This window comes from Fringilla coelebs (genome assembly GCF_963513975.1).
Source record: "Fringilla coelebs genome assembly, chromosome: 3".
Lineage (NCBI taxonomy): Eukaryota > Metazoa > Chordata > Aves > Passeriformes > Fringillidae > Fringilla > Fringilla coelebs.
In genome coordinates, this window is record NC_140030.1 from 5,040,748 (window position 1) to 5,053,840 (window position 13,093).

Genomic DNA, 13,093 nt, shown 5'->3' on the forward strand with positions numbered 1-13,093 from the left:
TAGAGAACAGAAGCCCATGCTGCCATTTAAACTGAAGTTCACAGAGGGATCAGGGCTCTTACTGAGACTATCAAGGTTTGTTTTCCTTTTAGTCTGCCATGCTCTTTTCACAACAGACACCATGGCTGCTGCTTGAATGGTCAGGACAGAGTCCCAACAGGTTCTGGCCTCATTCCAGTGCAGCTTTATTGTGCATTCCCATGTACAGGACGGTTCATTTGTCCCATGACCCAAGAATTCCTCTTTTACCAGATTTCCATATTGTTTTTTTCAATGGTGAGTAGATCAGGCATTTCCCATGGACCAGAGGAAGCCTTTCTTTCAATCTATCCAGCATGAGAGCAAAGTCAGGATGCTGGAACTGTGTGTCCCACAACTGATGCACTGACCCTAACTCTGCTGCCAGAGAGGAAGTGCTTCAAATTTCATGTGCCACCTCAGCCAAGTCCAGAAGTGCTTATAAAAAAGTGTTAGTGTATCATTCAGAACAATCAAATACTACGTGCACAAAAAAGCAGTTTAGAGCAACATAAATTTTAAAAAAGTGACAATTTCATCACACAATTACTGTACACTGCTGTTCTTAGGGTTGAATACTTTCCTCTCTCACGCTCTCTCTTTCTCTCTGTTTTAATCTTTTTTATTTTCTTTTTATTTTCTTTTTTACTATTTTTTTCTTTCCCCCCCTCTTTTTTTTTTTTCCTCTGGATTTGGTCCACTGGAGATAAATTGCCCTCAATGATATATATATTTAAAAAAAATATCAGCAGCAAGACTCTCTCGAAATAGATTCTGTTTGATGTAGCTAGTCTGTCTTTTCTGTTTTGCCCTCTTTCACAGCAGCCTCTGAAGTTTTCCGCAGGGGGGCTTTCTCCGAGTTGGCGTGTCCTTGGCCGGATTCCGCCGCTCCTCCGTTTTTGTGCGATGTGTGCTTTTCCAAGTAGTTCAGCATTTCACTGAGAACAGTTTGGAAAGTGCTTAGGGCAGCACATATTGCAGGAGTTCCAAAACCATGAGTGATCAAACTACAAATGGGAGGGAGACAGAAGAAGGAGGAAAAAAAAAAAAAAAAAAAAAAAAAGGGAAAGAAATATACACACGCACATAAATATCAATGTGCCCACAAACACTGAGGAGTTTACAGTACGCTCATTTTGTTATACTGAAATTCAAGATTTGCTCCCTAAACTATTTATTACCTGTGGGAGAAACAGAAAAGAAAAGAAAGGAATAGAGCCAAAGAGCAGACTGCATGCAGCTTCAAAGGTTGTTTTTGGTGGAGGCTCAGTTCTGAAACACCACGGGACAGACTCTAAGCAAGTGCAGACTCACACAGGGCTGTTGACTTCAGAGAAGCCAAGACAGAATCCATGGCCTCAGCTCTGCAGCATTGCTAATTTTCCAGTGTCATAAAGTCTGGCTCCCCTTTCTTGGGTAAATAAAAAGAATTCTCTGTGGTTTATTCAAAATTCTGGATCATACTCAGTTGACTTGATGATCTTGGAGGTCTTTTCCACCCTTGATGATTCTGTGATTTTATAGCTCTTAAACATGACCTGGCTATTCTAAATGAAGATATGACTGTATCTGTACTAGGAAATTCAGCAAAGCCAAGGATACCATCTCCAACCCTCACCACAATTGACATGATTTGGTCATATCCCTGCTGCTACACTCATGGACCATCGAACAGGGTGAGATCTGAAGTTGGGAATAGACCCTGGCCAATACCCTTGGACAATACCCATGCTCAATCAATGAACAGAAAATGTTTCACATAGGGCTGGTTTAGCCAGGCTGAATTAATGAACAATCCTAACCAATTATATGGCAAAAATAACACAGTTCTTATGATGCTCCCTTGGTACTGTTGAATTTACTGGTATAGATTTGCCCTGTTCACCTTTCATCTAAACATCTGAATAAGGTGTTCTTTTAAACACTGAATTTTTATTGTCATTGTTCCTGGCTGCCACCTGTAGATCCAGAAGTGTGTGAGTTTTCTACAAGTCCCATCTCTTGGATAACATCTCTGTGAAGATCATAGAATCACAGAATTGTCTGGATTGGAAAGGACCTTAAAGATCATCTCATTCAATCCCCCTGCCATGGGCAGGGACAGCTTCCACTAGCCCAGGCTGATCCCTGTCTAACCTGGCCTTGGACACTTCCAGAGATCCAGGGGCAGCCACAGCAGCCAGGGCCTCTCCACCCTCAGTGTGAGGAATACATCCCAATATGACATCAAACTCTGCCCTCTGTCAGTGGGAAGCCATTCCTCCTTTTCCTGCCACTCTATGCCCTTATCCAAAGTTCCTCTCCAGCCATCGTGGAGGCTGTTAGGGTACTGGAAGGGCTCTAAGGCCTCGCCAGAGTCTTTTCTTCTCCAGGCTGAACAATCCCAACCCTCTCAGATTTTTCTTGTAGCAGAACTGCTCCAGCCCTCTAACCATCTTCATGGACTCCTCTGGACTTGCTCCAACAGCTCCATGTTTTTCCTGTGCTGAGGACCCCAGAGCTGGATGCAAGACTGCGGGATGTCCCTACTGCCATAGGATATGGGATGTGCCACTAGAAATTGGTTTTTAGGCAATTGACTTTGGTGCCATTTGCCTAAATATTGTGTGTGCAGTATAAGATGATCACGAAAGGGCCAAAAAATCTAAAATTACTATGGGCAACCAAGTTGTTCTCCTTGTTATAATGATTCATTTTCATGAGTGGTACGTGAAAACAAAACCCCCTGCCCTAATTGTCCAGATTTTTTGTTCTAATTTAGAAACATAAATAAAAAATTATTTCAAAGATTGAAATGCCATCAAAATTTTCAGATGTGATGTCAATTATTTTAATCACGCTTCTTAGAGAAGAAAGAAGATGAAAGGAACAGAAGCTAATTTTTGAGTTTGTGGGCATTTTTGAGAAATCAATACTTTATATTGGTTTGGGTGAGGGGAAAAGAAAAGCCACATCACAGTGATTTTGCCAAGGAAAAATAACTGTTTCCCATTCCCTGCTGATTAAGATTTTGTCCCTCCAGTGACAGCTGTCACTGACTCACTACCACATCAGTAAATCCTGATCTGATGCAGAGACCCACGTGAGGATTAGAAATATGAATATTTCACCTCAGTCACCTGTTTCCTCTGCACTTTGGCTTCTCAGTCTTCCCAGGCTTTTTAGAAAAAAAGTGAAAATGTAGGGACTAAGGGGAAAATGGTTTTACAGGACATGGACAATTAGCAGGATGTTTTAAGTGCCAAAAAACCCACATGGAAAAGGCTTCAAGATATTTTTTTGGGTCACCTTTCTGTCTGCTAGACATGGGAAACCTATTTGATAGGAAAGCTGGTATCTTATGGAAGACACCAAAAATATGTGAATTCTAATCAAAATGAGTGCTCAATATAGAAATATGTCTTCATTTCAGATTGGGAGTGGCATAATCTTTTATAAAAGGTCTCCAAAAGGCTATTTCCAAATAACTAGCATTTAGAAAATTTATCTATCAGTCTCCAGGCACTTTTCAAAGCAGAAATTTATATTTATTCCCAGTTAGTAATGTAAGGAAAATTGTAATTAAATATTTACAAGCAATATTTTGCAGACATCAATTAATAATACCACATAAAGTTTGGATGCTGGAACTTGTATCAATATAGGGATCTTTATAATTTAGCATTGCAAAGAGGTAAAAATACCTCAGTTTTATTTTATTTTCTTTTTAGGTATGCCTGGCATACCAGAAATATAAAAATCATCATCATTGTAAGTCATGTTTTAAATAGCTGTAAAAACTAGATCAGCAGTAGCATATATGAGTATTTTACTCCCTTTCAAGTCACTTTAGGAGTCAGGTGATTTAATGATTTTGTGTCACATTTTATCATAATTTCCGGTCTTGTGAAGTCCAGAAAAATGGAAATGTGATGGAGTTTGCAGAAACAATAAGCAAGAAAAAGGAAATTAAAGGTATCAATACGAGTTATGTTATTGCACTATTTTTACACTGCTTGTGTGATCTCCTGGGTCCTGATTTGGGGAACTGACTATACTGAGATACGTAAAAATCTTCATGATCTTGAAAGTAAAATAAACTAGTATTATAGAAGCTGGAAATATCTTCATTCATTCATTCATTCATTCATTCATTCATTCATTCATTCATTCATTCATTCACCCATCCATTTCCATTAGATGTAAATCATAAAATCATAGACTCATTTAGGGTAGGAAAATACCACCAAGATCATCAGGTCCAACCATTTTCCCAGCACTGCCAAGCCCATCACTAAACCATGTCCCCAAAAGCCACATCCACTTGATTATTGAACATTTTCAGGGATTACTGAACTCTTTCACCATTTCCCTGGGCAACCTGTTCCAATACCTGCCACAATTTCAGCTAAGTTTTACCAAATATCCAATCTAAACCTCTTCTGGCTCAACTCGAGGTTGTTTCCTCATGTGCTATCGCTTGTTACCTGGGAAGAAAGACTGACTCCCACCTGGCTACAATCTGCTTTCAGGGCATTGCAAAGGCTGAGAAGGTCAAGTAGATAGTAAGTTTAATGCAGGATTAAATGGAAAAGAAACTTTCTGGCCTACAATTTTTGAAACTTTCAATTTGGGAACAAAAGGAATGATACTGTGTTCGTTTGACAGCTCAACAGACCCTGAGAAGTAAAGTGGGAATACAACCTTCAAAACTTAGAGGGATTGTCTCAGAAATGATCAAACAGGAACAAATTTTAATGTTCTGAAATTCTGAGCAAGACTGTAGAAAATCCCAGACTGGGACAAAATCTGATATTAAGATACGTAAGTGTAGGTGCCGACTTGTAGGTGTAAACATCAACAGTGCCAAACTCCTGTTACCACCAAAGGGGACTTAATTTTGTTTCCTGTCTGGAAGAGCCTATGTGATTTAATATGTCCTGTGACATTTGGAACATCTGCACAGATTTGATGAATATGATACAGGGCTGAAGTCCAGCCTGCTTCTAGATGTTTTAGTGCTGGGAAGGTTACCCCTGTGTATCTCAAATTGTTTACGCAGATAAATTGAGCCCTGGGGCTTTGTTCAATACAGTCACAGAAGTCTGGAGAATGAATTAGCACATTAAATGGATGTGTCTCCTTTATGGTTAGCTGCACCATTCTCCTGGCTACACTGGGGGCTCCATCCTAAATAAAAATGTGATTTGGGTGCTATTTGAGATGTTCTGGGGTACCCAGACATCTGTGTCATGTGAGCAGTTAATAATACACGGGGGTTAGAGGGGACCAGGACCCGTTTAAACCAGCAGTGGGTGGAATACATAATAGCACCTAAAAAGGCTCAGCTATATCTTGCCCTAGATCTTCATTGACTACATAAGAAGTTCGACATCCAGCTTCATAAAAGCACCAAGATATTGCTACTTTATCCAGAGCAAAATTTGAAACTTCTGGTTTAAAAAACTAATGCTCATAGGAAAAGAATGTTTTGGCATGAGTAAGGGGTCTATTTCCTTTACTGTTTAGCCTTTTAGTTACCAGTAATCATTAAATATGGCAGCTCTCACCAACATAGCCTCGTGTTTCCTATTAAAAAGCCAATTTTCTTAGTGAAATGATGCTGCAGAGTCTTTCAGTTCCTGATGAATAGGTTCTTTTCCACAAATGGGGATATGCAGAGCCTTTTAATTTTCCCATGAAGCTTATTAAGAGAAATCATTTTGCAGAAAATTTTTAACCAGCCCTTCTTGCCAAGCTCCTATGAGGGTGTATTTTATTAGGCTCACTTTAGGTAATGAGCATAAAAAGGCCGAGAGATATTATCTTCTACTTTATCTTACATTTCTATCAGTAATTCCCCTTGCTCTAATTTTGGTGGTCCTTACTTCTCTGCAAGTTAAAGTCTTTGAAAAATTCAAGTAAGTTGGATAATTTCCCTTTGCTGATGAAAGTAAGTTTCAAGTTTGGGAGAAAATCTGATTTTACATTTAAATCAGACATAACAGACAGAACATTAATGGCAGAGCATTCAAATGTGTTTCCTGAAAGTCAAATTTAGCTGCCTGATTTTCCAGGCTAATTGAGCTCACACTGAAATTGGTTCATTTTTGGTATGCTCCACACCTATGAAAAGAGTTGCTTTCATTATCATACTTTCATTTGGGCTTATGTGCCTAAAATTAAACATGGTGGTTTCATAATGGAGTCTTCTGGGTAGTCTCAGCTTTGTAGTGCATCCCACTACAGCTCCTATAAACCAACTTTATTGTTCTGAGAGGCAAGGCTGAAATCTCTGATTCTGGTGTTGGAGAGGTGCAGAGAAAGGCAATGAATATCAGGCCAACACATTACAAAGCCTGGTGCTTAAGGATATCCAGACCTGCCTGTAATTCTGCCAATGCTATGATGCAATTATGTCTGCTCATGTTTTAATGATGGCCTTACTTAAAAGTGGAAAGATCCAAGTGTGCCTGAAGGCTTGGAGTCTCGTTTGGCAACCACCTCAAGGACTCCTCCCTACCCCAGGCTGGTGAAGCTCTGACATGAAGCAAAAGAAACAGCTTCCCTCTCAGTGGGGGGGGGGGAGAGGCCATCTGCACTGAATGTTTACATCCTCATTTAAAATAAATAAGCCCTTTAAAATAATAATAATGAAGACAAAGCAACCTTGAACTTGTTGGTCAGATTTTCTCAGAACTTTGACTTCGAAAACTCCATGATTATCTAAATTCAACAGCACACAGCTGTTGATGACAGATGGTAATATATGATATGATATGGTATGATTTTATATGATATGATATGATATGATATGATATGATATGATATGACGTTTAATGGCTGTAAAAGAAATGGTAAAATATTTGTATCTCTTCACTGGCGCAAGTAACATCTGAATATAGAGGTGAGAATATTGACTTTGAGATGCTTCTATTGATTTCAAGGTCTCTCTTGAGAAGGTTGCCTAGAAAGTTAAATGGTAATAACTTTACTTCAGAAGCTCAGAAGGTCCATGACAAAAGTTACACTGATAGCCAAAAATTGGAACATGGGCAGTGTATATTACAGGGATAAGAAGGATCAGAGTAGTAAACAGCACAGAAGTTGCCTTCAAACTAGGCTCTCATGTGTTCCTTCTGTTCATAGTGTATTAAGGACATGTCCTCCTAAGCAGATGGACCTCCTTCTACCATGTGTAAAAGCCAAGGAGAAAATAGGAGGAGAGCATTAGAGCTGATGCCCCAAATTTAGGATAATCTATTTTGGATCTGTAAATTTCAGACTTTGGGGCTCATTTTCCACACTAAAAAGAATTGCCCAGGTAACAGACCTGAAACTTCCAAAAACTGTGGAGTGTTTCTGAACTGTAGATCAAAGTTTAAAACATTTAGTGGTTTATCTTTACTTGATGGGAAGGCAAAGAAAAAGATGAGGTTCATTCAATTTATTACCATCCACAAATTTTTCCAGTGAGGAAATGTAGCTGAGAAGCCCTGCTGTTGCGGTGTGATGACTGCCCTCCTCAAAAGAGAAAGACCAAGAATGAACATTTATCAACATGCTCATGACAAAGTGCAATCAATTTCTTAGCCTTTTTATTTGGAAAGGAGAGGAGGGCATTCCTTTTTCTTTTGGGAAACGCAAGAGTGCCTTAAAAGCTTTGTTGAAAATCTAAGCACTCCCAAGATTTTTTGCTTCTTTAATGAATGTACATATTTTTTCCCCCACGATTATGGAACCTAGTTTTTAATGAATCATATAAAAAAAAAAGAAAACAGATTTTTGTCTGTTTTCTTGACTCCATAAATTGTGATGTTAAGGGAATACAGTATCATACAACTCATGATAAAAACCTTTAACAAGATTAGAAATTAGAAAGGATTTAGTTCATCGAGAGAGCAGGACACGATGATTGAGACCTTACTATGGAAAGATTAAAGAAGGAATCCCTTGGAAAGGAAGTGAGGGAATGATACCAGAAGGAGGCACTCTAAGACTTACGGTAAATAAAGAGAAAAGGGAAAAAAAGTAAAAATAAAATTGAAAAAAAGGAAAAAAGAATGCAACTATTGGTTGCTCCCTAGTGCCTCAGTGCTCCCTAGTGCTGGACACCAGTGTTGCTCCTCTCAGGTAACAAAATCCAAAGATTGAGGGAGCTCCTGGAAATCAGGGAACTCTAGAGGGCACCAGAGGTGTTTCACCATAAGATTAATTGTGCACCAGGCTTCTTCCAGTCTCTGCATCCAAGCAGGAGGCTGCTGCTGTGAACTGAGATCACTGGAATTATAACAGAAGCTGCTCTACCTCCTGATAAGCAAAGAATTGTAAAAAAAAAAAAAAAAGAGAGAGAGAGAACAATGTACAAGAGTGGGTGAGCACGTCTTCGAAGGCAACCCACAAGTAAGTCTTTGGGCTTGGCTTCTTGTTACAGTTTAAAGAACACACTGAGCTTCAAAACCTGTTTCAGCGCTCCGTTTTCCCCTTTGGAAAGAAGGATGTTACTTTCTCACTGCTCCCAAAGTCTGAGATTCTGGTTTCTTGTCTGTCACTTTTCGTGTCACCTCATCAGCGTGATGCCAGGCACTGGCAGGAGGCTGACAGCTCCAGGCTCAGCGAGCAGCTGAGCGACAAAACTCTTGTCTCAAATGGTTTCACAGGAAGGGTGTTTCATATCAGCTGGATGGCTCGACAGAACACAGAATAATCCATGAGGATGCTGATTGCTTTCATTACCTAACTTTAGTATTCTGAACCTATTACTTTTTGTGTGTCGGTTTTTATAAGGTTTCTGCAGTGAAAGGAGTGTCACGTACAAGAAAGTAGTTTTCCCTTTGCTGACTTGCTGTCTTTATATATAAAATAGAAGATCTGGGTGTGATTTTGCATCTTGATGAAATGTAGCCTTGAAGTTAAAGGATGAAATATGACTGCAGTAATCAGTGAACAATCTCCTTTCCCTATATGATGGATGGCATTAGTAGGATATCTGAAATTTCCAAACACCACAGATTCTTAGACACACAAGTGTCCCAAAAGCAAATGTAGATGATATATCTATACCCAATTTTACAAGTGAAAAAAGCAAGGCTAGGAGGGTGTTTGATGAGGTCATGGAGTCTGTATGTATGAAACAAGACACAGACACAGATCTTGTGAGTATAATCTCAGAAAGTCTTCTGTTTGAAAGGCTTGTGTGTTACAGCTTTGGTATTGCAGCACAGAATGTGGGGTATTTTTGATGGCTTTTCTGCTAACTCTAGTTTACATAAGATTTTGGGAAACCAAGAAAATAATTCTGTTAAAAAGTTAAAAAAAAACCAACAAAAAACCCAAAAAACAAGCAACAAGACTGTTCTGGTTTACGGGCAGGTTAAGAAGAAAATGACATGAAGACATATCAGTTAAACTTTCAGGTTCCTGACTGAATCTCAGATATGAAAGTGAAATGGAAGAGAGAAGAAGGTATGTGCTCTCTCCACTCAACAGGAGAGAAATATTATCTAAAAAGTATATATATTTTTTTTTTAATTGCTGCCTTATTGATTTCCATATTTGATCCAATTAGAGGGCTTCCCTAAATGCTGATCTGAGTGGTAGATGCATGTGAAACAGGATGTCTCTTCACACCTAAAATGACCCCAGGTCTCCCCATTCACCAGACAGGTGAATCACTCTAAGGTTCTTAAACTGCTGTTGGTTCACCTTTAGCTGCATTAGCAAAGTGAGAATCCAGAGATTCCTCAGGCCATGAGTGACCTGGCACAGCCTGGCCCCATCTCTATCAATCAAGCATTTTTACATGAAAGCAGTGGCCATAACTAAACTTCCAACTGAGGCAAGGCTGACCACTGCCTGGGAACTGTTTGGGACAGAAAGAGGTGGTCTTGGCCAAATTCATTCAAGATACCACAGAAGCATCCAAACATTACAGACATTTGTGATCCACTGTCCAGGTCTAAAAGCACACAGTTCATTAGATCAATTTTTGTGTATCTTTTGAGGTGTCTTAATTTCTGCCTGTCTTCATTCCTTCTTTGAAATGTGACAGAAACACTTCCCTTCTTCACAGCAGGAATCTACAACAGAGAATAATTGGTTCTTCTGGTCTGGTTCCCTGATCTGGAGAGGGCTGGATGCACTAAACATGTGGGTAATACAAAAATACCACAGAGATGAGTGATATGGGATTATGGCTATTTCCATACTGACATGCCTTAGATCTACCTGTACAGCCCTAACAGGAAAAGGATGGGGCTTGATGGTTGTGTTGGTCAACTTTGTTCCAGATCCTGCAGAAGAACCTGTTGATTGCAATGTCAGCATTCAACTCTGCTGATTTAGAGGCAGAATTATGTTGTTGGGGGTTATCCAAGACTTCACCATCTCCCCTCACAACTACCTGTGCCATAAAATCTCTGAGTGTGTATGTCAGAGCTCCTGTGTCTCCAGGCAGACTTGTCTTCACCTGCTGCAGGTCATGATTGCCCTGGTTTACTGTTTCTGGGCTTTTCTAAAGTGAATTATTCTCAGTGTTTTACATATGTTTTGCTTACACCAATCTTTTTGACATTATAATCTTACAATTCTAAAGAAAGATTTCTATTACCTTAAAGGTCCTGAAAAAAATAGAGAGAAGCCACACCTTTACTTTACTTTTTTTTTTTTTTCCCAAACCTGTAGGATTTGAATCTGGTTTAAGTTTCATGAGAAATTAACTGCCCGGCTTTTCCCTCTTCCACATTCAGGACCATGCACATGTACCAGAAACCTCACATGATTCTGTGGGATTCTGGGGAAAAAACATCTGAATTATAAGTAATCTATAAGTATCATAAATATATAGGTATTATAAATGTTGTAAGTATTTTATCATTAAGTATGATAAAATACTTGTAAGTAAATACTTAAAAGTAAATAAGTATTTTTAAGTATTATAGATATTATAAGGATTTTAAAAGAAACTAAGTTTTATGTAACTACTTTCCTTTTCTCTTTCATTTTCACTTCTCTTTCTTTTGCTCTTGCTCTTCTCACTCTTTACTGTCCTGATGATCCTTATGGTCTCTCCACTTTGAAAGTAAAGGGTGAGAAAAACAGGTTCCTCTCATTAAAGCTATAGAAAATTTCAGGTTCTTTCCTAGTACTGATATGCTGACTTTGCTTTCTTTTGTAGTAACCCAAAAATGCTTTGCACAGATCAGCCTTTAGAGGACAATAAAGAGCTCCTGTGTCTGGACAAGAAGGCTCAGCACTTAGTAATGGAAATGGATTTTTCCAGGGGTTTTTTGTTTGCTCCATGGCTTCATGACTTTTAATTTTTCCTCAGAAACTGTGGGTGGGGTAGCTCATGTGGTGACTTTCAGGCCAGGCACAACCCATAGGACTATTTGTGTTCAAGGTGTGCAAGACCAGGTTGAGTGGGGCTTTGAGCAGCCTGGTCTGGTGGAAGTGTCCCTGCCCATGGCAGAGAATTTGGAACAAGGTGATCTTTAAGGTCTTTTCCAAACTTTCCAGCTCAAAGAAGAGCTGAAGGACAGGTTGGGCAGCCCTACAACGTCACCTCCTCCTGAATGCAGACTTATGTAATGCTTGGAAATCTGAGCTACCCCAACACTTAGCCTGTGAGATTTGGGATCCAGCCCTGGCAAGGCAGGACTTCCCTAAATCTAAATTTATACCACAGCAGCACCTTACTGGCCCATAATAAGGGCTGCTGCTTCCAGGATTTCTAAACTTACACTTTTATTGGTGATATATATGTACTACTGTGCCCAGGAATAATTTGGATTAGTGCTAGCCAGAACAGGCAGAAAAAAAAACCCAGAAATTCTGCAGATGAAGAGAAGCTCAGGTGGCCAATGCCTCTTCTCTGGCACTACTTTTACCTGCTAGTACCAAGATATTTGAAGCTGTTTGAGGTTATCAATACATCTTCAACAGCCTACTGATAAGTGACATTATCAATGTAACTTCTCTGCAGTAAAGTCTTCTAAAATGTATTGAAACGGAAGAAAAGTTGAATGAAAAAACATAAAATGACCCTGGCTCAGGTAGTGCACAATATTTGCTGCTATTAATGTAAGGGTCTGAATTTTCTGTTCATGATTGAATAATATTGGAAAATCATTCCTCATGGAGCACTGAGTTTTGACTTCGGGTCAGATGAACGTTTCAGAGGGCAGCTGCACAAACAGGGTGTACCAGAGGTGTACAAGAGTCTCTGATTTTTTTGCATAAGGTTGTGCAAAATCCAGCAGTTCTCAGGCTCACTGGCAGCTCCTTTGAAGATTTTGCATTCTGTGCTTTCTGTGAAACTTGAGTTTGGAGTTTGAGCAGACCCAAAACTTCTGATCCCTTCATGGGGACTATCCTGTACTTCAGGTTGGACACATTTGCTGATCTTGATGAACTAAGACTCAGTGGATAAACTTCAGAGAGAAGCATGAACTTGAAGATTTAAAACAGAGGAAATGGGAAAAAACTGCTTCTATCTGACCTGTGCCAGTCTGTGAACCCTGGTCTTAATTATTAACATAGAAAAGGTAACATCATGAGAAAGTGGAGTACACAATTCTACACTGAACACCTGTAGGGGAATTTATTCCTAAAGAAAACTCCCTTTCACCCCAATGTAGTAGAGGCTGGATCCAATTCCACTGTAGATATCTGATGTTATAGCTCTTCAGAAAGTCTTTCAATATCTTAGAAATTATTTTAATAATAGACATTTGTGTGAGTCCTCTGATTTTTTCATGATCATAAAAAATATCTTCAGATTTCTGAAGATTTCATCAGATCATAGAATCATGGAGTGGTTTGGGTTGGAAGGGACATTAAAGACTCTCTAGTTCCCCCATGGCAGGGGGTTGAAAAAAGATGAGATTTAAGGTCCCTGCCACCCAAACCATTCTATGATTCTGTGATATTTAATCTCAAGATGACAAGTAGTGGTAGTAGGTGTTGAGATGATCTGGGTGTGAAGACTGATGGATTTAGAGGATGGGAATAATGATTTTTTTTTGCCTGCATTAGGTTTAGCTGTCCACAGGGTGTCTAGTGTGTTCTGGTAGGCTAATCTCCCATTCTGGTGGAG

General features: G+C 39.4%; 1 protein-coding gene across 1 annotated transcript in view; it reads right to left on the reverse strand.

Annotated features, from left to right (window-relative positions):
- Positions 1-805: 805 nt before the first annotated feature.
- The window catches only part of TFAP2D (transcription factor AP-2 delta), a gene marked incomplete at its 3' end in the record, with an annotated part of 48,929 nt that continues 36,641 nt past the window's right edge, over positions 806-13,093 (reverse strand). Inside the window, exon 8 of the mRNA XM_084203669.1 lies at positions 806-1,025. Coding sequence (XP_084059795.1) covers positions 806-1,025 — 220 coding nt within the window. The remainder of the gene's footprint in view (positions 1,026-13,093) is intronic.